The 26,875-nt window shown below is 34.3% G+C and overlaps 2 protein-coding genes across 3 annotated transcripts; both read left to right on the top strand.

The window, feature by feature from the left end:
• Positions 1-10,561: 10,561 nt before the first annotated feature.
• LOC107892452 (aquaporin SIP1-2) lies at positions 10,562-15,627 on the top strand. Its single transcript, XM_016817537.2, has 3 exons — positions 10,562-11,128; positions 11,867-12,139; positions 15,283-15,627. The coding sequence occupies exons 1-3, from the start codon at positions 10,832-10,834 to the stop codon at positions 15,454-15,456; spliced, it is 744 nt and encodes a 247-aa protein (XP_016673026.1). The 5' UTR covers positions 10,562-10,831; the 3' UTR covers positions 15,457-15,627.
• Positions 15,628-16,958: 1,331 nt separating this feature from the next.
• Positions 16,959-21,428, top strand: LOC107892437 (apyrase 2-like). Of its 2 annotated transcripts, XM_016817525.2 has the most exons (10): positions 16,959-17,764; positions 18,640-18,768; positions 18,858-18,914; positions 19,001-19,093; positions 19,637-19,842; positions 20,055-20,146; positions 20,406-20,620; positions 20,706-20,895; positions 20,984-21,106; positions 21,188-21,428. In XM_016817525.2, the coding sequence occupies exons 1-9, from the start codon at positions 17,447-17,449 to the stop codon at positions 21,091-21,093; spliced, it is 1,410 nt and encodes a 469-aa protein (XP_016673014.1). In that variant the 5' UTR covers positions 16,959-17,446; the 3' UTR covers positions 21,094-21,106; positions 21,188-21,428.
• Positions 21,429-26,875: the final 5,447 nt, after the last annotated feature.

Below are 26,875 nucleotides of genomic sequence, written 5' to 3'. Positions count from 1 at the left end.
GGGTTGTTTCTAAAATTGATAACGGATATGGACCGAAAACTCAAAAACGCACTAACGTAGACGCATTATTAGGGGATAACCCAGAAAAATGCTTCCATGACAACGTTTTTTTCCTTGTGTTTAGGTAAAAGCGCGTCAGCGCGCTTTAGTAAAAAGCGTTGACAAGGACGCACTTTTGGACGTGTTTTCCCCCAACGATCACCTCCAGCGGCCGTTTAAAAATTTGACCGTCGAGCCTTCAACGGTCAGGAAAAAAAGTATAAAACACCTCCAACCTATTTTTTCACACCAAATTTTATTATTCTTCCAAATTTCTCTCTAAATTTCTCAAAAAAGCTCTCAAGCTCTCTAATTTTTTTTTTATTTTTGTCTGAATTAGTATTTTTTTTATAATTTCTAAGAAATTTGATCGTATTAGCAATGGCCCAGCAATTAGCTTATCTCAATGATAAACATATATTCGTCAACCAAATGAAAATGGTAAGGGTTAATTTAATTTTTTTAATATTATTTAATTTTTTTATTTCATTTTTATAATTAATTAATATTTTTTATAATTTTTTATAATAGTCGATAGATCAAGTGTTATAATATTTTATTCATAATCTACCTAGTCCTCCATCACTGTTGATTGAAAATACTTGAGGGATGCTTGTTTTTGGCATGTGGCTAATATAGGCCGGGGGTGCAAGTTGGACCTGAAACTCATCAACATGTTTGTGGAGAGGTGGAGACCCGAGACACACACATTCCATCTTCTATGTGGGGAGTGTACCATCACTTTAGAGGATATGTAGTTACAGTGGGGTTTACCAGCGGATGGGTCCGTATTCACCGAGTCCGCTCAATCTGATGATTGGGGAGCCATATATTAAGATCTTTTGAGTGCAATTCCGGATATTATTTACGGAGGTCGAATCAATATAGGCTGGTTACGAGAGAAATTCCAGTGTTGGGGGATGATTTGATTGAATTATAAAAAGTACGATACGCTCGAACGTACATCTTTAGATCATCGGAGGTTATCTGATGCTAGACAAGTCATGAAACCTGTACATCTGAGGTGGCTGCTAAAATTCATCGATTTTAAAGCAGCTGATGAACTTAGTTGGATGTCTGCCGTGTTGAAGACAATTTTCTAGGAGATGCGTCAAGCGACGCAATCTAGTAAAATCAAAATCGAAGGTTGTCTTTCACTGCTACAATCATAGGCTCGGTTTCACTTTCTATTTTTATGTTCTCGAGTGGATCACCTGTATACATTCTCACTCATAACAAGGTAAAATCTATATTAGATTTTACAATTATTAAATAGATTTAAAATAAAATTTTATACTAAAATTTTATTTAAATAGGTGGAACCATTCGCTGAGTTACAAAGGAATTCCTATTGTTCTTAAAGATATACAGTTTCTATTAGACCAACGGTCGGAAGCGCATATAAGTATTTATTTCATTTTGAACTAAATATACATAACATAGTTGATTTTGTATTTAGTATTTAGTATCATGTATATAACTAATATTTTTATCACATTCATATAGTTTCAATGGACACCATATGAGGATCCGATAATTCGAGCAGTAATTTCGGATGAATTCCTACATAATCCGAACATCTGGCACGTTAGGGTCCTATTGGTCAGCTATGCTACCGTCGAGATGCACCAGACGGATGCGGCAATTCAAATTTTGACAACCGATTTTCGTGGCACCTGAGGTGCTCGATGATGAACACAAAATTGACTAATGGCAATTAGATACGCATTGGCTGCTCTTCCACTCGGAATATATTGAAATGTGGGTAAATTGGTATGATAATATACCTACTCGTGAACCAATTATCGTTTCGGAGTTAGTGTATGATCCAGATTACATGCCATGGTTTAAGATCCATAGCAAGCCATATTTACTTTCGGAAGAGAAGAGGGGTCGACAAATTATTGTGAAAGGGTACGACGGGGCCCCTTAAATCCAAAGACAATGGATGGCAATGCGGGCCCATTAAAAGGGCCCACACAATTACCGGCCCCAACGGAGCAAGCGACAATGCCCACACCACTACACCTTCAAATTATACAAGGTGCGTATCCTAACTCTTATATGTATCATAACCCTTATATATATATATATATATCCACTCCTATGCCAGGTTAGAATGTATGGCCCGGTGTATCTCATTTCTCGATAACTCCGAATCAACCGACAATATATAAGTCATTATCATGAGGCACCGTTAGGGAACTCAACTCATTTCCAATTTCTATCTCCTTATGGGATTCAAGCCGGTTACACTCATTCGCCGTGGGTGATGCAAACACATCTGTGATCTTTGTTCTATTAAGGTAGGTCATCTTTCCAACACTCACAACCAGAAGCTGATCCAAAACAATTACAACCTCGGCCGGAAGCTGAACCAAGAAGGAATCTAGCACGTAACCGTCGACCACCCCCATGTGGCACTGATTCCGACCGGCATATGCATTGGTTTATTTTTTAATATTTTTGTACAAATTATTTTTAAATTGTTTCATCCAATAAAATAGAAGTTGTTTTGAATATTTTTGTACAAATTATTTTAATATTGTTTCATTTAATAAAATAGAAATTCTTTTGAAACAAATTATTTTACTATTATTTCATTTAATAAAATAGAAGCTCTTTTGAATATTTTTGTACAAATTATTTTTTATTGTTTCATTTAATAAATTAAAAGTTCTCTCGATATGGACATGTTGGCATTGTATGACTTGGGTTCTTACACCACCCGCATAACTTTTATTGGCTCGTTCTTTCCTATATATCCATATTATTACATATTCTAGTCGAAAACGGTCGACCTTTTGGTTTGCGACGCAATTCTCTATCCGATAATAACTTAAATGGAGTAAGCGATATAGAAGACCACTTACGTTCATCTGGGATTTGTGGGAATACATGTTCCATATGTTGTACATGTATTCTAATTTGTACACTTCATCGACATAGCTCATGGGATCCAAACGGAGATTCTGACAAGCTGCAATTACATGAGCGTATAGATAACGAAGTGTGTAAAACCTCCCAAAGTCGCAAGTCCTTTTTCTGAAGTATACATGATATTGTCCGCCAGTAATACCTTAGTTCGATCTGGCAAAATCTGTCACCAGAAACCATAGGTTGTCACGATCGTGACACACTGCGTGTATGGAGTTGGCTAGCACCTTAGCCTTATTCATTTATTGCAGTACCTTCCGGTACCATACATAATCTCCCTGTATTTAGCCTTTATAACCCGTTGCTCACTTTAAGAACAGTGCCGCCAAAGGGAAGTATGTCTCCTTCACAATCAAGGTTATCAACAAATAATGCGTTCCTTTTAAAACATAATTGAAACATTCTGCCAGGTTTGAAGTCATTTGACCATATTGTAAGCCGCCGTCGTATGATTGTGCCCACTGATCGAAAGATATGTTATAGAGGTAGTTTGAACCTTGATTGTTAATTGACCGTAAAATCACTAACATATCATGAAAATGGTCCTTATTGATCTCGTACCCTATCAATATAAGTGGATAGTGATAATTACATACCACTTTTTCATTCAAAAGAAATTGAATATTACAAACCAAATGATATTGGTAGCGATTAAATACCTATGTTGGTCATTTGTCGTCGTTCAGCATTATACTGATATTGCTCGTAGTAGTTAGACGTAACGTACCTTAAACAATACTGATGGTGGGTGCAATCCTAGAGGCTTCCCTGTTATTCAATTGTGGTTAGTATTTTAAGGCCTCGATCTAATATGACGCAAATATGAGGTTGGGGGCAGACATGCCTCCTCAACCTAGAAAGAAAGAAATCTCAGTCGTTACCGGACTTCTTCGATATTATTGCAAACGCAATTGAAATGATCTTCTCATCACCATCCTGTACCACAGCAAGCAATAGCTGATGGGTATATCTACCATACATAAAGATACCGTCAATTTGTACCAATGGCTTGCAGTACTAAAATGCGTCCTGACATTACTTAAAACTCTAAAATAGACGTTTGAACACTTGGCATCCACGGAGCAAGCGTCCGTTGTAGTACGCAGAACCTGTTTCAAGGTCTATTACGTAACCTGAGACTTACCTCTCTAACACTGACACCACTTCCACACCTAATTGTATGAAGCGTTTCACCCACAATGCATATTCTCTAACTCCTTCTACTTAGCTATCCAAGCCTTGTGGTAAGAAGGCATATAGTTGAATTGGCTACGAATATCAGCAAGTAAGACTGACACAACAGTCTTGGAATCCGTTTTTATCATCGGTAGTATTAAGTCTGCTATCATTTTCGAATCTGGCTTGGGATGATATTGTGAAACACCTGTCACCCTACGAGTACATTAAATAATACAATATTAAATAATAATAGTAATATTCAAAAACCCTAAACACCCAATGATACTGTACTAAAGGCAACACGCGTATACAGACTGGTGAACTTCTTTATCTCCCACAACCCTGTCCTCTTCTTAACTAAATTCATGATTTTTCATGAAAATGTATCATCTTACACTGCACACTTGGCCTCAAACTTCTTGGATTTGGATTTAACCACGTGGTAGTTAACTCCGTTCTTGATGCTATATTGCTTCAATTTTTACTGAAAAATCCTTACCAATTTCCAAGTCACCCGAATCCAATGACGAACTTGTGTGGCCACACCTCTTGTGTGGTAGATCTAGAAACTCCAATGCATCATCTATCAATAAATCAACATTATGAATGTGGGTTGGAGGCGAGTACGCCGTGAATTATGGATCTTCTTCTTCATTTGAACCCCCTTCACCGTCTTCAGGTTCGGTTGGAACAGACTTCAATTTAGAAAATAATGCAACTTCTGCATCATCGGCACTGGGCTCTCGGAGTGGATCCACATAAGACTCATCATCCAACCTACCAACATCTACCATGTAGGAGGTCCCATCGCCGATGGACGTCGTAGGGAGTGTATCATCTCTTCTCATGCATATTTCAGAACGTCCCCAATCAGATATAGATTGCCAACCACCAGAAGTTGATGCCATTCCCCTGTAAGTATTTCTAGTATTGAACATCGACCTACCGAGTTGCATGTCCCATCCACTAGGGAAGTGTCGTGCAGGGGTGGTATATTTTGTCTTGCCACAAAAAACAGACGGTTCTGTATTCTGCCTCTCATTAACAGAGTGTTAGACAAGGGCCGTGTATTCCTCTTGAATAGTAGTAGATGTTAAAGTCACAAATACTTCATTTCACCTTGAAAATTCCATATATAATGCAAAATAGAGTGATCCACTAACAAGGTGAGTTTGCACCATCGTCTCCAAGCCATGAGCACCTTTGATATCAAATGAGTCATATGTCACAGGAGCAACCGAAGCATAAAATCGATACTTAATAGACAAAACTCTCATTGGCATCGTTCCGAAGATTTTATGCCTAATTCTTTTATGAAGTTCTATCAATTCTATGTTCTAGTTAAAAACCATTCGTGTTATGTTCTCTGATAAAAAAAAACATCATTCTCGGTGTTACGATCTCACCGTCGTAGTAAATAACAGCACTAATGCGTCTACTCATTTTCAACCAAATTATCTATCAAAAGAAATTAAAAAAAATATTATACAAAAATATAATGATTCGTATAAATATTAACACGAAAATCAACTTATACCTTCTCAATTTCTTCAATTTTATTCTTCTGAACTTTTTCAATTTCTCTTGCTGTAACTTATGCAACCAGAGAATAAAATTTAGGTCATTTATAGCCTAAGGGATAGTGAGATGCTCATTTATGTATAATTCTCCAGATAGTAACGGTTAAAATTTGTAGGGAAAAATGCTCCAAGAAGGATGCACTATCACTAGCACTACTAAAAAGGGCGTCCAGCTAGGAGCCTTTTCAGTACTTTAGCTGACAGTGCATCCTGCTTGGAGTTTTTCAACCCCCACTATTAGATTTCCCGGGAATTTCGAGATATTTTTCAGAACCATCTTCTCAAATTTATTTTTTCAGAATCATCGGTACAAAAAAAGCGTCCAGTTGGAAGCTTTTTCTGTACTATTACTGACTGTGCATCCTACTAAGAGTGTTTTAAAAAAGAAAAAACAAAATCCATCTCGTCAAAATAATTTTTTCAGAACACATCATGTCAAATTTATTTTTTCAGAACCCATCTTGTCAAAATTATTTTTTCCCAAAACAATACTTAGCAATTAAAAAATTTAAACCCTAAAGCCCTAAACAATTAAAAACCCAATATCCTAATTTAAATTTTCTTAAACCTTAATCAAACCCAAAAATATTAAACCTAGGCCCTAATTTGCAAATAACCCATTGGGGATTACATGGCCAAAAGCGCATCCAGTTAACACGCTTTTGCCTGACACAAGAAAAAAAGTGTTGACGTGGAAGCGTTTTTCTAGGTTATCCCCTAAAAACGCGTCTATGTTAGTGCGTTTTTGAGTTTTTGGTCCATACCTATTATTATTTTTAGAAACGATCCATTTCCATAAATAATTTTGAAAATGGGCCTTTATTGGTACTAAACTTATTTTTCTATGTTTTTCATTTGTTAAAATTAGTCCCTATGCTTTTATTTTTTTCAACAATTTATTTTTTCTTTTTATTTATTTATTTTCCTTTTCTTTTTCACCTTTATTTTCCTCTCTTCTTATATTCTTCACTATAGAAAAATAATCTTTGCCCACCAAATAAATGAAGTCCTTGTTTATTTCACATGATTTCTAAATTAATTTTCACTGAAAACTAAATATCAATAATTCTTAATCAAATCTCGATTTGAATATAACCTAATTTTGAATCTAAAATTGGATCTAAATAATCAATATAAAAAACCACATCCTTAATAAAATCTAAACATAAATTGAATTCTTTATATTCAAAATAAATATTTTCAGTTTCCAAACTTTTATAGAGTTGTGTAAATTATTCATTTCCTTTTCTTTTATTTTCTGACGAATAAAAGTAAGCAAACAATAAAATTGATCTAAACCTTCTTAGGTATTCCTAAGCAAGCTTGATTAGAAGTCAAATGTAACACCCCAAACCCGGCCTAGAAATCTAGACCGAATCCAAGATGCTACATTAATCACTGAAGTGGTCGTGAGAAAAATTTACAAAAAATAAACCTCTTTATTACTTAAGAACATTTATTTCATAGCAAACCAAAAACCAATAATCGTTTTAAAATTCTGTCTGAAAAATTATTAGTCTAAAATATATGAATATAGCATATAGCATATAACGAAAGTTGTACCACAGTTTAAAGCTTTACAGTTCAAACTAAAACCAATTAGCAATTAAACTTATAGTTCATTTCTCCAAGATTGTCCGAGACCTCCGCGTACTAAACCCATCAACAAAATCTAGAACTATACCTGAAAGGGGAAACAGAAGAGGAGGTGAGCTACTCGAGCTCAATGTGAGATCTAAACCCATTATCTATAGATCTAGAAACACTTCAGAAACAGAACACACTTACAAAAATATTCAAAACCAGCCGATATATGTATATATATCAAATTTACTGGCAGATGACAGTTGAGCATAAACACCCAAAATCAAAGACATACAGTAAGTATTTTTCAGTCTTACGGGACAATTAGACACACACAGTCTCACGTGCCATTCAGTCACTTTATTAGTAATCCTCATTCAGTCACAAGATTCAATCCAGTTAGTCAAATACGATCAGAGCATGCAAAGTTTACGTAGGAACACATATGTTCTTTTCAGTCAAACAGATCAATCAGGTGCACATGAATGCAAATTGGTTATAAAAGGACCCACCCATCCAGCCAACATATCTCTCTGTCCCCCATCACTCCTACAAGAGCTATTAAACTCATCCAACCAATCACTCCATATAGGACCTCGAAAAACCCATCCATCTCTACACTCCATATGATGTCATCCTGGGTTACCTGACAACTATGGCCATCAGCAATGTCCACGACCCTCAGGGTATTGGGACTGCCCTCGACCCTCTGGGTATTGGGGCTAACAGTATGCAGATAAATTGCCAGTCATGTATATTACGTAGCAAAACTAGCGTATAAGTTGTACTGTGTAATGCAATAAACCGCGGTATAGACATGCAGTATGAACTGCCAGATCAGATAGTGGTACATAGCGTAGGTAACGTACATGCAGTACAGTGTAATGCGATAATCCGCTATACCAATAGGTTGCAGTGAAGCTGCCAGTTCAGTTAATGGTACATAGTGTAGCTAACATACATGCGGTATAGTGCAATACGGTAATCCGCTATACCGATATCAGTAAAGTCCACGACCCTCAGGGTATTGGGATTGCCCACGACCCTCTGGGTATTACGGGCTAACAACTAGCAAATCAACTACCAGTTCAGTCAATTTCAATCTCCCTTCTCTTCAACATCCCACCCGAAACACTTTATGCACATGAATGTGTGTATGCAGTCAAACATACAGAACAGAACGACAATTTTAGACAATCATTCAAAAGCAGTCACTCACATCCAGTCAGTCAGTCAGTCATAAAATCAAACATGTGCACACTCATAATTCGAACTCAGTATCAAGCTTATCACATAACCAATCACAAATACATACATATCAAGCCCAGATCGGAGTCAAAATTACCCTCAGTAAGGCTTAGTCGAGGGTTGGAACACATAGAGTCGCATTTACACCTATATTTGTCCTAAAACCAAAATTTGACAAAGTAGGGCCATACGCCATGCGTAGGGTAGCACAGGACCGTGTGACAAAGGCAAACGCCCATGTGAAGTAGGGACACGACTATGTGACCAGGCCGTGTAACTCATTGTCCAATTTTACTAAAATAAGGTGCAGGGCAGACATGGCCGTATGAGGGTCTCACACGCCCGTATGCCCACTAGACACGGCCGTGTGAATTCTGAGAAAATTCCCAAATCGGCTACACGACCGTGTGACACCCAATTTGGCTTGAAACCCCAGTTCCCAAATCTACATGGTTGTGTGCCTCGGTACACGCCCGTGTGGTCATCGGGGAGGTCACGAAACCACCCCCAAAACAGCTTAAAACCACCATCTAAGCCATTGGAACCATCTCTAATCTTTGCCCTATCAAAATATATCAAAAAGTGGCTGTTTCTCCTCACTTCCAATGTTTATAACCCAAAATCTTCGGGTTAACACATAAACAAAATATTCTAAACAAAAAATTTGTAAAAACGATAATGAGAAGATAAGGTTTCTAATCCCACACCTATTATGCGATTGGAAATGATGATGGAGGAACGTAATTCTAGTGGCCGCAGATGAAACGTTTCCCAAGCAATCACAACAATCCTAAAAGAAAAGCCAAAGAAAACCCCCCAAAAGAAAAGAAAGAAGAACATCCAAAAAAAGACCAAAAATAAAAATAAAGATAACAAAAAATAATTTACAATCAAATAAAATGAAATAAAAACAAGTAGTAGAAAAAAACTTAAAAAGAAAAAATTCATCCAGAGAGCGCACGCAAAACTTGAACTTAGAACCCCAAAGTTCATTAACACTCACTCAACCACTAGACCAGTAAGCCTATTCTTATATTAAAACGCACAACTTAACTCATGTGTACGACCTTCTCACTGTCACTACACTCAAAACCCAGAACTTCTAGGCCCAAAATTCGGGGCGTTACATCGATCCTGGATGAACCGAAGAGAGAAAGGGAGCATGGAACCAAACTGGTTTGGGTAAAGTTGAAGGTAAGTTTCGCATGGTGGTCGTTTTAGTCATTGAGAGTGTAAAGCTCGTTTGAAGAATTAATGAAATAAGGTAGTTTTGAGAGGGTGATCATGTTGTAGGTAAGATAAATAATGTAGTCGTGGGGGTTGATTAGGAGGTTAAGGGAACGTGTTTGGGAAACTTTGTCGATAGTGGGTAGCCATAAGTCACGACTGGCGAGGTCTTCAAGTGAGACGAGCTTGTGGACTAGGTCATTGAGAGATCCAAATTGGTTCATTAAAGCGATGATAGATGATGATGAGTTGTAACTGTGAGGTGAGAATATGCGAAATAAGTTTTATTTTGATTTCAGTTTTCGCCTTTTCTTTTTTCATAAACATAAAAAAGTTTTAACAAATGGACAATATAGAAAAACTACTTTAAAATAGATAGAGAATAGAGGAAAACAGAGGGAGAAGCAAAAAAGAATGAAAAAAAAGAGTTAAAAGAACATAAAAGAAAAAAATTAAATTGCTCAAAATGAAAAAATATAGGAACCAATTGTATAATTAACCTAAGTTTTTTATTTTAAAGGATGATTTAATGCGTCACATGAATTTACTGTTATACCGTTAACGATAATTAACGGCTCAGTGACTAAAATATTATAACGTATTAATGCAAATAATTAAAGCGTAATATTTTAAATATAAGTAACTAAAATATAACTTGAGTTAAAAAAATTAACTATTTTAATAATTTATCTCAAATAAAAAAATTTAAAAGGCTCTAGAAAAATGAATATTTAAATAGGATTAAGACAAATTCTAAAAGCTGACTTTTTTTTCCTTCATTTTTAAAGGGCAAGAAGTAAAAAAGACAGAACAGAGCAAGTAAATAAAAAAAAGCTGCGTATATTTGGAAACATCTTCTGTCTGTGATTTGGCAAAGAAAAAAAAAAATCCCACACTAATACCAATCTCGGCTCTACTTCTCTTCTCCCTCTCCACACATTCAACAAACCAAAGTTCTCTTCTGAAATTCCCTTCTTCCATTTGCTTGTTACTAGAAAAAAGGATCCATCAAAGCAAACATAATAAAACCTTAAACCATGGGTCCAATAAAGATTGCATTTGGTGATATGTTGATTACTTTCATGTGGGTTTTCTGTTCATCAATGTTTGGTTTATTTACCTCTTGGATAGCCACCGCCATTGGTGTCCAAACCATTTCTTGGGCTCCTATTGTTATCATCACCTTCATTATTTTCGTTTTCGTTTTCATCTTTAATATTATTGGTGGATTTCTGGGTGGGGCTAGCTTTAATCCTACTGGAACTGCTGCCTTCTATGCTGCCGGGGTCGGTGAAGATAGCCTTATCTCCATGGGCCTCCGGTTCCCAGCTCAGGTAATTATGTATTTGTAATCTATTTTTTGAGTTTTTTTATATGGAATTCTATTTGATTTGATCTGGGTTCTGCTTTTTTGGTCATCTTTTCATGTTTTTCTGTATGTTTTTTTTTAAATTGAACTCTATTTGGTTTGATCTGGATCTGCTTTTTTATTATCTTTTTAGATCAAATTATATGATATTTTTGTGGTTTTACTGATAATATTTTAACTTTTCGATAGGTTCATTCTGTAGTATTTTCTTCGTGCGTTTCAAAATTAAATTCCTTTGAATTTCTTAATTCTGCATATGCTTTTGAAAAGCAAAAAAGTTTGCCTTGCCTAACACGACAGTACTTTACTTATTCAAGTGATAGAATCTTAATTGTTATAATTTGTAAAATCATCCCTCAGTTCAATAACAATATGCATTGCTTGCTAGCTCAAGGCGTGAAAGTAGTCTATTTTTACTCTGTTTTTTTTAAAGCTTTAGTTACTTTTTTTTCCCTTCAAATATTCTTCATTTTTTGTAACTTTGTTGTCTGTCAGTATTTTTTATGTATGTGCTTTTTTATCACATGGTTTTGGCATTATTTTTCACTTTATAGCTCAATTAAGCTGTAAATCTGAGATCTTGCCATGTTTATTTCCTTTTTAAAAATGAACTAAGAGTACTTCCTATACTGTTGAATAACAATATTAAACAATTAGCTAAATTTTGAGATACATTATTGACAATAAAATATCCAACTGACAGGCCGCTGGTGCTGTGGGTGGTGCCCTGGCAATCACAGGGGTGATGCCAGAACAGTACAAGCACATGATAGTAGCACCGTCTTTGAAAGTAGATACACACACAGGAGCCATTGCTGAGGGGGTTTTGACTTTTGTAATTACTTTAGCCGTTCTTTTTATCATTCTTAAAGGTTCAAAGAGTGAAATTTTCAAGACATGGTTGCTTGCCATTGCGACTGTAGCAATAGTTATGTCTGGTACTGCTTACACTGGACCTTCCATGAATCCAGCCAATGTAAGTTGCATTTCCTTTTCCATATATTGTTCTGCTTTTCGTTGTATCTAACCTACGTAGCGTGTTGTGATATTGTTTCCTTTGTTACTTTAAATTGCTACTTGAGCTTATTCCTTTTTCAAGCATCTATAGTTGTTTGACTTACCAACTAGGGATATGTCTGGCTTTCTTGTTACTACGCTGGTTTGGATTCCTTGGAATATAATTGACTCTGCCTCTCTCACTTGTTGTGATGTTTTGTAATATTTGTTTATATTGGACTGTCATGCATTGTGCCCAATTTTAAAAATTGTTGGTACTTGAAAAGCACTTCATTTGTTTTTTACTTTCATATTAAGTAGGTAATAAACTAATAATTGACTAGAGGATAGAGGTCTGCAGTCTTAGGGCATCTAAGATATGGGTGGTACAATGATGATGACCTAAGCCATATTAAACTAGTTAGGTTGAATAAGTACATTTAGATATCTGTTACGGTCTCAACTAATGGATCTTGTCACCGACGATTCACAGACAAACTGTCTGTCTTATCAGGGTTTTTTCCTTGATTTTTTACCTCTTCCTCGCGAATGACCTATGATGAACAAGTGGAACTCGTCGAAGGGAATTCCAAACCTTAAGACTTGTTAGAGAGAATCTTAAGTCTCGTAAAATTTGTTTAATTTGACTCAATTTTATTGCTACCAATTGACCTCTTAAATAGAGGTTGCATAGGTTTACTTATCTGAATAAAAAACTTAAGTTAAGGAAACTAAAATAAAGACTTTAAATAAAGGACTCCTAATATCTATCTAAAATACTTTTAATTAAAAAAAATCTCCTAAAGACATAAAATACTCATAAATAAAATCTCTTAATACTTCTAATAAAATAATAAACTAATCTAATAATTAATTAACGTCTAACATTACTCCCCTCCTGAAAAAGAGCTTGTCTGCAAGCTCGAGATTGAATAGCTCGTACATTTTTTTGCCCAGTATTGCATGTAAACATATTTTAGTTTCTGTACGTCCCTCTTGATTTTGCTTAACATCATTGGTGTTTGAAGGGCTATGGTTCATCACAATTGTAACAAAGACTCTTGTCTCTTCATTTTGTTATCTCTACATGAGTCAAACTTTTTAATAAAAGGAGGATCTTTCTTGTTAGCACTAGAGTCTCTTGTTGATTCCCAATACGCTGGTCAGCAACTTGAGTTGGTTGATCTTTTGTCCCAAAAGTTCGCGCTAGATTCATAGCCTGAACCAAGTTTTTAGGTTTTTGCATCTCCACATCTATTCAGATAATAAACAAATTAATTTGTTGATCCAGTCTTATGGAATCTACACGGGTTAACAGTTCTTGAAATTGGCAAAAATGGTCTTCCACCAATCCTCTTTGGTTCAATTTTGCTAATTCCCCCAAAGGGTTCTTGCGCATCTATGGTCCAAACCATAGAGTTTAGTATCCTTCGAATGCCTTCCACAAATGGTTAGGCTTTTCCTACTCTATTTGATAATATCTCAAGCCTTTCCTATCAAGTGAAAAGCGGCTAGACTCACTTTGTCTATTTTGACTATCTTTTGATTTGCAAAGAATTTTCCACATTAGTGCAACCAAATTAGAGGGTTCTCTTCTCATTAGAAGTTGGGAAATCCAACTTTGTGCATCGTTGAACCACAAAAAATCTTGTCGTTGTCTCTGATCAGTTTTCCAGCTTCTCTAGTTGACTCTCAGGTTTGTCAACACTGCTATAAATCATCAAATCTCTCATCTGCAGCATGAGCTGATCAATCTTCGATTCTATTCTTGCTTTAAACGACTCAAACTCCTCTTTGGTAATGGAATCACCTATTGTTTCTAGCTCTGATACCAAATTGTTATGGTCCCTACTAATGGGTCTTGTCACCAGAAGATTCACAAGCAAATCATTTATCATTTTAGGGTTTTTTTCCTCTTCCTCCCGAATGACCTATGATGAACAAGTGGAACTTGTCGAAGGGAATTCCAAACCTTAAGACTTGTTAGAGAGAATCTTAAATCTCGTAAAATTTGTTTAATCTAACCTAATTTTATTGATATCAATTGGCCTCTTAAATAGAGGTTACATAGGTTTACTTATTCAAGTAAAAACTTATAAGCTAAGGAAGCTAAAACAAAGACTCTAAATAAAGAATAACTCTTAATATCTCTTATTTTTAATTGAAAAGAAAATCTCTTAAACATAGAAAATATTCATAAATAAAATCTCCTAATACTTGTAATAAAATAATAAACTAATCTATGTATGAGGTTCCTTCTACTGAACTTGGTGTTTGTGATTCATTCTTGGAAAGCTAGTCTCCTTTAGTTTTTATTGCACCATAGACAATCTCCGTGATAATTAATGTAGGATTAGAGTCATTGTTAGAAGTTGTGTGACCCAAATTCCTATTAAAATAAAATACAAGTGGCAAGGTTCGGTACAGACTGCACAAGTGAAATCCGTATATTATTTGATGTTGATTAGAATAAGGTGTTTTAATCTTGCTGTATTTAGAATCAAGTGTCTGCTATTTTCTCAGTCATAGTGATTTGAAGTCCTACTAATGTTGTTATTTGATTTGTGTATAAGCAATTGCCATTCTCCATATACTCTTTCAAGCATGACAGTTAATGTGTACCGGTCTTTCTATTCAATTGCATGTGCTGGTAGATTTATGTATAAAGCAAATAGATTAGACTCTTTTTTGTGGCTTTCTTTTTTATTTGCCTTAAATCTTAATCCTTTTTGCTGACTTCAGACTTTATTTTACCCTTTTGTTATTGCATCTTTGACTTGAGTACTAATTACACTTTCTATCCAATAAAGTTATTCTCTAATGTAATTTATGTATACTATCATGTTACTAGGACTTGGGTGTGAGTATCCAAACGTTATGTTTGATTTTCTTCAGTTTTAGAGGGTCATATCTCCCATACTCATATTCGGATACTATTTGGGCTTGAATATTTCAAGGAAAATGAAAAGTCATAACTTAAGTATGCATTTTCCTACTTTTCAATGATTTTATAGATTTTATAGTTCATAACTGATTACGTCCTACTTTTCTTATCGAAAAAGTAATGATTTCTTACTGGTGAAGACATCATTTAAAGCTTAGTAATGGTGAATCATGTTGCAGGCCTTTGGTTGGGCATATGTAAACAATTGGCACAACACATGGGATCAGTTTTATGTTTACTGGATCTGTCCATTCATCGGAGCTATATTAGCAGCATGGGTGTTCCGACTTTTCTTCCCCCCACTGCCGCCAGTGAAGAAAGCAAAGAAAACAAGGAAACCAAAGAGAGCGTAAGGTGGCATAACAAAGTTTGCATGGCTGCCATAACGACAATAGATAAGCCCAATGTTTATGCAAAGAACATTTTATGTATTTTTGTTCTTTTTCCAATTGTTCAATTCCGATGGCATCCATTTATCTCCAACATTTCTATGGATTATATGGAGAAAACATTCTTCTCGTGTACTATCTTTTTCTGCTTTCTTATGTTTGGTTGGATCCATATGTTAAACGTAGCGGATTGAATGCATGCTCATGCATCATACACAACTTATCCAAGTATTGCATGCATTGTTTTTTGGAATTAATATAACCCTGACATCGGTGGTAGAGTGAGAAATTTTGTTGGGTTGAAATTAAATTATATATATATTTTATAATAAAAATATAATTTTATCATTTTAATAGTCTATATCTTTATAATTTTTAAAAGATTAAAATAAATTTTTATCATTTTTTGAGAATTAAAGTATAATTGTGTTTTCCAGCCACTGCCTAGCGTTTCTCATGTAAATTGTTTGATTCTATTCATAAAATATTGCAGGCATCAAGAAGTTTGGTTATCTTATATACGAATTTCAGAGTTAATGTTTTGTGGCTTCTTATTTCCTGATATTTGATTTTTTACGCACGATTAATATTTAATTATGATTAAAGATGTTTAAATGATTAATTTCAAAAATTATTTTTAAAATTTATTATGCAATCAAATAAATCTGGTTAAATTTGTATAGGTTTCTTACATACAAGTAAGAAGAAAAAATTACTGTAAGAGCTTAAACTCGTTAACGCATATATGGCTTAAAATTATTAAAAAATATATTAAATATTCAATAAGTGGTTCGATATATTGGTAAGATATATTGTATTCTTAAGAAAAGAATGTAAGTTCGAATATTAAAGATAATATTACTAAAAGAAACAATCATAAAATCTGAACTTATTATGATAAAAAATTTAAGCTCAAGAATATTTATAAATTAATTAATTAATTTTTTATGTATTGAGTTTTTATAATATATAATATATTGGATCTGTATTTAAAGTGGAGATATATATTATATTGTATTATTAATTTTGATTGATTAATTAATTAATTCAGTATAAAAATGAAATATCAAAAATAAATACAAGTGTTTGTGTAAACCAAAACAAGCATTTCCTTTGGCGTCACCTGATAATATTATACTACTAATTACAGAAAAAATAAATTCTTTACCGACAAAAATATTTAACCAAAAAAAGAGACATTTCAGTTTTCATTACCATTTTAAAATTTCATTTTATGGAAATTCAGTTTCTATGGTATAAATATCGTAAATATAAAAATAATACATTCTATTAAAAACATAAATTTGAAATATAAAACAAGCAATAGTGTTAAAACACTGAAATATGTCTCTCTTTTTTTTTTTATTTTGAAAATTTCCAATATTGTCTAAATTCAACTTCTAAATTCTTTTTATTTCATATAGAACAAAAATAGATGTATTTATTTTTAACACATGCGGTGATTGATATACGGCTGGGCCTGGATCTAGCTTAGCAAATAATGAATCCTCCTCTTTACGTTTAATTTCTCCCTCCCTCCCTCCCTCCCTAATCTCTCGCCGTCCCTTTCCTTCCCCTCCCTTCCTCCCAAAGTCACTATCACTACATTAGCTCCTTTCTTTTCTTTTCTTTCTCATTCCCATTCCCGCCCCCCCTTTTTTTTTTCTTTTTTTTCTTTTTTTTTCCCATGTGATCCACATTTCTTTTCCTCTTCCAATCCTTTCAATATCAATAACTTATTTGATCGGCTAATTCTTTTTTTTTTTTCATTTCATTATAAATTTGAAAATACCCCCAATCCAGAAAACTGGAAGATCTGGAGTCATTACCGACTTCTTCCGGGAACGGAAAGATCCGGTACAGAACACCATCCTCGGCCGAGTTATTCGAGTCCTTTGCAAACGGAGGCGCAATATCCCCCACCGGAAACGGGACCACGGATCACCCTGAAAAGATGAAGCGTTCATTGGCGAGACACGACTCCATCTCCGACCAGATCCATAGATATCGAGGCGTTTTGCTGGTGATCGCCATCCCTATCTTGCTCGTAACCTTTGTTTTGTATGTCATGCCGGGGAAATCTTCTACGGATACGGCCGTGATGGAGGAGATCGAGATCAATAGCAGGAAAGTGGGGGCGAATTCGAGAGGGAATAGGAATTATGCGGTGATTTTTGATGCGGGGAGTTCCGGGAGTCGAGTTCATGTTTATTGTTTTGATCAGAATTTGGATCTTGTTCCAATTGGCTCTGAATTAGAGCTTTTTGAACAGGTAAATTATTTTCCTATAATTCTACAATATTTTTTAAAGCTGAAAAATATATTGGCCTGTAATGCAGGTTTACAAAACGATAATTTGAGTGCTAATGTAATTGTAGTATTTTGTTGATAGATTTGCTAGGAATTAGAGCCTTTTGAACTGCCAATCTTTTTCAAAATATATATTCTGGCCAGATTTTACGTTTTTAATTATTCCTTTTAGTTTTTAAGAAACGCAAATTACTTATTCATTTAGAATGTGGATTAACGTAAGGGGGAATTTTATTATCATTTGTTTTTCTCTTTAATCGTTTTGGTGACATTATTTATATATTTAATGTTGAATTTGTTCGAATCTTTTAAGTAGGATTTGATTTTCTATGTTCTAATTATATGTTTAAATTTAGAAGCGAAAGATTAAAATTTGGAATTTTGAGAGTAAAATAAAGCTTTGAAATGATAATTCAAGTGCTTTAATTATGTTAGTGGATTTTATTTAATATATACTGTTATTTTTTACCACAATTTTTGTTGTCATTTAGAAATGAATTAGATTCCTAGGGATTGACTTCCAGGATATAAATATATTGTTAAATCTGGAGTTTTAGTGAAAATGCACCTTTAAAGTAATACTTTTTGTTGCATGTGTTCTTTTTAGCTTTTTTAAGAAGAAAATGTACTTTACGGGCATATTTTAATGTAAAATCTGAATTTGCATGCTTTAAAAGAGGATTTTACTATTGGGACTAAAGGAGAATTTTCTAGCATCAGTTAGTTGGTATTTTTAAAATTTCCATTTATTTGTATGTTCTAGACGAAGCTTTTTCTTGAATCTCTGCGATTGTATTCCATGCATTAATTGATTTTATGTGGTTTGTTTTGTTGCAGCTTAAACCGGGTTTGAGCTCCTATGCAAAAGATCCACAGGCTGCAGCGAAGTCTTTACTTTCTCTTCTAGACAAGGCAGAAAGTGTTGTGCCACTAGATTTGCGATCAAAAACTCCTGTTAGAGTTGGGGTTGGTATACTTAGATCCTTCAGTCATGCGTATTTTTGAATTCTAAGTCCTTTGAATTGCTGAAGACTGGTACTTTAAATGTTGCGTAGGCAACTGCAGGTCTGAGGGCACTAGAAGGAGATGCAGCTGACAGAATTTTGCAAGCGGTAATTCTATATTTGGAAGCATTTGGTCTATGTTCACGTTATTTGTCCATTTCCTCATGCGAATGACTTTTTAAATACTTATATAGGTTAGAGAACTTCTGAAAGATAGAAGTACCCTCAAATCTGAGGCAAACGGTGTTAAGATTCTGGATGGCACCCAAGAAGGTTCTTATGAGTGGGTATGTTTTGCTGAATTTCTTTACTTTTATACTTTGCTTTTATTTTGAGCTTAAAGTAATTTTCCTTAACAAGATTGATTGTAGGGAAAATATGTCAAGTGTGCTGTACAATGCATTTTGTTGCATGCTTGATCAGGCTCCCTTTTGTTGTGGTAGATTGTCATCAAATTTCACTTTATTCCTATAAATATTTTCCTAGAGGACGCTTTTACATGCTATAGCTGGTCAGCATTTATCAGTCTTACTCAAGATGATTATATGATGATAGTCAATTCGAAGGGGAGATCCTTGAGGTCTTCTCTGTGGTAACAAACAAGAATGCTCTAAAGGTTGGGTGATATAGATATATAAATGGACACATACATGGCTATAGTTTGTGGTTTTTTCCGTATGAGCAAATATTTACATTTTGTAATGAAGCTAGACTCTTCTTTATCTATAGGGAGGAACAACCAGTCAAAGATCTGGATCCACTGCAAACTTTCCTACTGGTTGAAACTGTGACCTCATTCTGAGTTTCTTAACTGCCACCTTCTATTTCAGGTTACAATAAATTACCTATTGGGGAAGTTGGGAGGGACATACAAAGACACAGTTGGCATAATTGATCTTGGTGGCGGATCTGTGCAAATGGCTTATGCCATCTCCAAGGAAGCTGCTTCAAATGCTCCAAGTGTACCAGCAGGACAGGACAATTATGTAAATGAAATGTATCTGAAGGGATCAAAATATTACCTCTATGTTCACAGGTTTCTCTCTTTCATTTTGATAAGTTGGTTTTATGATTCTATTAATGATTTGAAATGGAGAAAAAGGAGATTTTATGGTTGTGATTCCAACAGCAATCAATTTTATCAGACATGTTTTTTTCAGTCATTTGTATAGCTCTGTAGAATAATGAAACCATTATATTTTAATTATAAGCTTTTGTTAAATATTCTTTTGGATTTTTTGCATACAGTTATTTGTGCTATGGCCTATTGGCAGCTCGAGCAGAAATTTTGAAGGCATCTGATGATTCTGGCAACCCTTGCATCTTGGAGGGTTTTGATGGTATGTCTTGATTTGTTTAACAGTGACGTAAAACTATTCAGTAGCTAAAATTTTTTTAATGCTTTGATCACTGGAAATGTAATCTTGGCTGCCAGCTTCCTACTTGGAACATTAAATTATCTCTCTATTCCTGAATTTTGAAATGCTTTGAATGATGTAGTAGTTTTGAGTTGTTTGGAGTTATAGCATTTTTTGTTCTATGGTTGACCGATTTGTGACATTTGAAGTACTAAACATGTTCGGCAAAAATATTTACAAGGTACTTATACATATGGAGGAAATCAGTATAAAGCATCAGCTCCTTCATCGGGTGCAAGCATGGAAGAATGCAGGAGGGTGACTCACAAGGCTCTTAAAATAAATGACACATGCATGCATATGAAGTGCACATTTGGTGGTATATGGAATGGGGGAGGCGGAGATGGACAGAAGAATTTGTTTATTGCTTCGTTCTTCTTTGACAGGGCTGCTGAGGTATTGCTCATTAAGAATCATATTGCCTGAAACAAACTATGGAATAAACTGATTTGCCATTCTAACTAAATGTTCATGAATACAGGCTGGTTTTATCAAAGCTGCTGATCCAGTTGCAACAGTTCAGCCTCATTCTTTTGCAGAAGCTGCTAAACGAGCTTGTGGAACCAAGTACACAGATATTAAAGCAACATACCCAGCTGTGGATGTGGGTAACCAGGCTTATCTATGCTTGGATCTAGTTTATCAGTACACCCTGCTCGTAGATGGATTCGGTAAGCCTATACTTGATCATTTTCAGTTATACAATTTCATAGTTGCAGAATGCAGATCCTATAAAGAGTGGAATCTTTTCATGGACAGGCCTTGATCCCTACCAAGACATTACATTGGTAAAGAAAGTGAAATTTCGCAATTCCTTTGTTGAAGCTGCTTGGCCACTAGGCAGTGCCATCGAGGCTGTATCATCTTGAAGTAAAGTTCCAGGTAATGCACAGCTTTAATCACTCCCTGGATATTTCCATGGTCAGTGGATCTAAAGCATCTGCATTTCTTAATTCAAACCAGTGGATGAAAATAACGTGCAGATGTAGGCAGCATGTTCAAGCTTGAAATCAGATTTTGGTGGGAATAATGGAAGAGGATGAGTCATTTGTAATTACATTATTACTAGGTTTTGTGAGATTTAATTGAACTTGTTCATTTATTTTGTCCTACGGAACTAAACAAACAGATTACGATACCAATGTGATTTGTGTCGCTAATATTTTGTTAGTTTTAAAGAAACAAAAGAGGCAATTTTCTTTGATTTTGTTGGAGTTCCTTACAACTTAGGCTTTATAAAAGGGAAGGACAGTTTTGGCGCCGGCTTAAGTTGACATATTTATGTTGGATACACTTATGTAATGCAAGTTATGAAACAAAAATAGTTTACGGTATATAATAAAAATGAAAAATATGGAAGCTTATTCAACATTTTAGCCATTTTAAAAAACTCCCGCCTTAATTTTCTTCCATAGCTAAAACAAGCAAACCCAGGAATTTTTTAATATTACAAGACATTGGTCCGGCTTCCGTTTCGCTCAATGTCTCGGCTTCCTTGCCGCATATCCCATCCCATTGACCTCCATTTTCCCCAATTCACTTTGTAAATTAGGGTTCCCAATTACCAACTGCCTTGGTCCTTTTGCCCGTACTCTTTATAGCCATGACAGTAATTAAAGGATAAATTATTTAAGGCTTGGAAGGGAAATAATGACAGGGATTGAAGATGATATTGTACTACTGCATGAGGGAGGTAAGATTATAGGCTTTGATATGGAGTTCCTCCTATTAAATTTTCGAAGAGAGTCCGTAGTCTCAGGGAGAGAAGTATGGCTGGATGATTCTTAAAGTTATTGGCATGATTGTTGAAATCAGACCTGTCAATTAGACTGGTTGGATTGAGAATCGGTCTGGATAAAGGGTTGAATCGATTTTGGAGTGAATCGTTTAGAATTGGTGCTTAAACTGAACTTTTTTTCTATTTTTTAATTTATATATTTTAAGTTTTTATGAGTTCTTAATAATTTATTTAATAAAAATTGGATTAGTCAATTGAACCGGTCGAATTGATTGAATTAAAAATTAGTGGTCTAATCAAGCAACCATTAGTTTAATTTTAAAAAACCTTGGTTCTTGTGTAAGAAAATTGGCTTTAATGCGCTTTTGAATAAAACCTTCGCAAATTGGAAGCGAAGCTGGATTTTTTAGTTAATTAATTTAGAAAATGACTATTGTCTGGCAAAATTTCAGGAAGATTACATGAATTTTGTCTGAAGGTCCTTAACGTGTCTTTGAGTAGCATCGTATTGTCCAACTATAATCTTCTGCAATTAGTACTAGTATGGAATATCCTACACAATGATGACATGGATCCAACTACCAAGTCTTTCCAGTGCAATGTACAAAAGGAGTAGCCTTATGGCTATCAATGAAATAATGGGTAAGGTGGTCAAATTGATTCTAATACTAACAGTGGATCCCCGGAAAGAGGGGGGGGGGGTGTTTGCGTGGATGGTGATATACATAGATCGGCGACAACCTCTAATGTCGAAGATATGAATTGAAGGAAAATTGCAAAGGGTGGAATATGAATCACTACCCAATATTTGTTTCAACTGTGCTAAGTAAGGTTATATGAAGGAGTTGTTGTAACAGCCTGATTTTCAGTAGAGACAGAACAGTAGTTCTAGACCACAAATTTTAGTCGTATTGACTCGTAAATATTATTTTTAGAATATTTATAGTCATTAGAGTCGTTTTAAAATTTAGTTTAGAAATATTAACGATTAGGTAATTAATAAAAAAAGGGGCTAAATTATAAAAAGGTACAAAACTTGTAAATTAAAGCAAATAGGTGATGAAATTGTTTAATTAATATTGAAGGAAGGACTTACAATAAAGTAATAAAATAATAAAATAAAGTAATTATAATGGTAAAATTGTAAATTACTTGAAATTAAAACAAAACAAATTGAGATTTTAAAGCTTCCTATGCATTTTTCTTCAAAATTTGGCCGAAACCACCATAGGAGGAGCTCTAAGTCGGTTTCTTCATTTTTGTTTCATGTGATTTCAATTTTTACTCGTTTCTTAAAATTTTTATGTTTTGAGATCGTTATAGCTAGGCTCAATTAGCCCTTACCTTCATTTTCAATTTTGTTAAAAATTTTTGGAAATTTCCATTGATGAATATTAAGTGTTTTTGATGAATATTAGATTTTTGGAGCCTTTATTATGCTATTTGATGAATTTATGAAGAGATTTTTGTTAAATCTTAATTTTAGGATTAAATTGTGAACATGTCAAAATATTAGGGTTTTATAGTGAATTCGATGTTTATTAGGGGCTGTTTGAAGGCTTAGAATATTTGGATAAATTATTGATTTGAGAAAATTAGTTAATTTGATAAATTTCGAGTTAAAGTACTAAATAGCAAAAAATTGTAAAAGTTTGAGGTAATTGTGTAATTTTGAATAATAAAAGGGTATTAATTGTAAAATAGATTTGAAATGGAATATATGCTAGTAATTAAGGGATTTTACATTATAGATCAAGAATCCATAGATATTCAGGAAAAAAGAAAATTAGCGGAGTAGTCCCTGAACTTCTGTAAGTTTTGCGATTCAGTCCAGGTAAGTTCGTTAGATGGTTACTATAAATTGTATTGGATATTCCATACTATTCATTATTGGTTGAATTATGGATTTTAGTGAGTTATGCTTATCAAAATAGAAATACGGTGATTATTCGAGCTAATTGCCTAGCAGGCTTTGTGCTGGTGATTATTCGCCTAGCAGGCTTTGTGCCAGTGATTATTCGGGCTAAGTGCCTAGCAGGCTTTGTGCCTGTGATTATTCGGGCTTTGTGACTAGCAGGTTGTGTGTCAGTGTATTGGAAGTTGCATTTAATTGAATAGTTTTTGGTGAATTATTAAAGGAAATTTATATCAGACTTACTAAGCTTGTTGATGCTTATTAGTTTGATTTATTCTTGTAGGACTTTTGGAATCGTTGCTTTGATTAGATCGACTCGGAAGCTAGCACAGTATTAGCAACATCTCGGTAGTGATTTTTGGTTCTTAATGTTGGTTTAAGTGGCATGTATTAGGAAATGGTCTATAGTACTTGAATATTTTGTATGGATGTAAATATGGGAAGTAATTTACTATACTTGTTTTTAGTAAAAATAGTTGAACTTGTGTGCTTAATTAGGTAGACCATTTTGGAACATATATATGAAGAAATTGTATAAATCTTTTGGTCTCAAATGATGATGATTGAACACTTCAAGTATGCTAAGTGAATTAGTGGAAACACAAAAATATACACACTTTTTCATGCCCTTTTTAACTTAAATCCATACAGTTTCGGTAAAATTATTGTCGAAAAATACATAAATATTATAAAATAATTATTTTGTACTTAAATTATTAACATAATGAATTTTAATTAATTTTATAATAAATTTTGATTAATTTTGATTATTTTTGACGGATTTGCACAAAGGGCGAAAATTGGCTCGGTAAACACTGCTAGAAGTTCAAAATCGAGAAGCAATTTGAAGTATCAAGGCGAACTAATTTTCAGCCTAATTCGGTCCAATTATGTGTATTAATTCATGATATAATTAATTTTAATTTATATCCAATTTAATTTGGATTAAATAAATTATTATTAATTAATTATGAAAAAGTGGTCTAGTTGAGCCGAACTGACCAAGAAGTGGACAGTCCAAAACCATCCATAGGCTGACCCAAATCAGCTTATTGGCTGATTATTTAGCTTGCAAAGTGGCCCTTGAAGACTTGTTCAGGTTGCAAACAAACCCTCCACAATTGGTGGCTTTATAGATTTAACCCAAGCTTAAATTAGCAAAGTTGAAACTATCAACCTTGCCACATGTGTGGCCGGCCAAGGGAGGGCTCTTTGGCTGATAATTTTAGCTATTTTTAGTAGCCCTCTTCAGCTATAAAAACTCCTTTAGGCTGGTCATTTGAAAACACATCTCAAGCATTCACATCTTTTCTCTCTTCTCTCCTCTTTCTTTATTCTTTTCCATTCTAAATTCCCTTGCTCTATTGCCGATTTCTCCTCTTGGAAAAGGGGCATTCATTAGCCATTTTGAGCAGCAATTAAGTTAAAATTGTTGGAATAATCAATTCAGCTTGAATTTAATTCGTGTTAGGTTGATTGCATTTTGCTTGGTAAAATTGTTAAAATTGTGTTTATGTTGTTATAGGCCTCGGTAAGATGCTTGATTAAGTAAAATCATCACTAAGTTATTTTTACATTACAATTGTGAGGTAGCTAATGAATTAATTATTTAAATGGATTGAAATTGTAACTACTGGACACAGTACTTAATCAGTGCATGTTTAATCATCTAAGGTAGCTGAGGGTTAAATTAGCAACGGTATCTGACGATACATTTGCTTTGCATAACTTGCAAGATTATTATGATTAAACTGTTTCAATGTAGGGATACTTTGTTAGCTCACGTAGTCTTTGATGTGCTTATTAGATTTAATTAATCGTTTGAATTGACAAAGGGATATGTACAAGAGATTATTTCGATTTAATAAGTATGTATGTGCAATAACATATTTTCTTATTAAAGATTTGTTTAATCGGTTGAATTGACATAGGGATATAGTCAAGAGATAAATGGATTTTTATAGGTGAGTATGTTCATAAGTTAGCAAATTACCGAGTTGCCGTGAATTTATTTGTAACAATATAAACATGAGTTTAATAATTCTAAGTTAAGTAATGTAATTGATCTAACACAATTATGTCATCTTGATTAAAATCGTATTTTGAAATCGTGTATTTGAGATTTATTTATTCAGTTTACTTAGTCTAAAATCTTAGTTTTTAATCACCCTCTTCAAACAAAATATTTTTCTTCACCAAAGCGTTTTAAATAGCATTCATAAATGATTCTTTTCACAGTCCCTGTGGGTATGATAACTCGACATTTACTTGTCACTTTATTACTTGTCGCGATTGTGTACACTTGCACATTTCCATTGTTCCAAGTTTTTGGCGCTGTTGCCGGGGACTGTTTTAAAAAGTCATTATTTGTGAATTTGTTAGTTTTGTATTTTGGTTTATTTTTCTGTTCAATTTTAACTTAATTAATTTTTCTGTGATTATTTCAAGTGTTTATGAGTATTGACTGAATTATTGATTTACTCCCTGTAGACCGTGAGATTAAATGAACTTTTCGACAGTGAAGAAGACAATCAAGTCAGAGAAGGACCGAAGAGATGAACTTCGAAAATCCGAATCAAGGAAACGGAATAGACCCCACTCAAAATCCTATCATTATTGCTGATGATAAGGATAGAGCTTTAAGACAATAAGCCATGCCAGTGTTTAATGATCTTAATCCGGGTACTAGGATACCTGAAAAAGAGGCACAACAATTCGAGCTGAAGCTAGTCATGTTCCAGATGCTTCAGACTGTGGGCCAATTCAGTGGAATTCCTACTGAAGATCCTCACCTACACTTAAGATTTTTTATGGAGGTGAGCGATTCTTTCAAGTTAGCCGGAGTACCTGAAGATGCATTAAGATTGAAGCTGTTCCCATATTCACTAAGGGACAGAGCTCGAGCCTGGTTGAACTCATTGTCACCAAATTCAATTTCCATATGTAAAGAGTTAGCAGAAAGATTCCTCATGAAGTATTTCCCACCTAGCAAGATGCT

This window comes from Gossypium hirsutum, chromosome A11, assembly GCF_007990345.1.
Source record: "Gossypium hirsutum isolate 1008001.06 chromosome A11, Gossypium_hirsutum_v2.1, whole genome shotgun sequence".
In the NCBI taxonomy this organism is placed as follows: domain Eukaryota; kingdom Viridiplantae; phylum Streptophyta; class Magnoliopsida; order Malvales; family Malvaceae; genus Gossypium; species Gossypium hirsutum.
The sequence above is the reverse complement of the archived record's forward strand: the minus strand, read 5'-3'. Positions and strand labels throughout refer to the sequence as shown.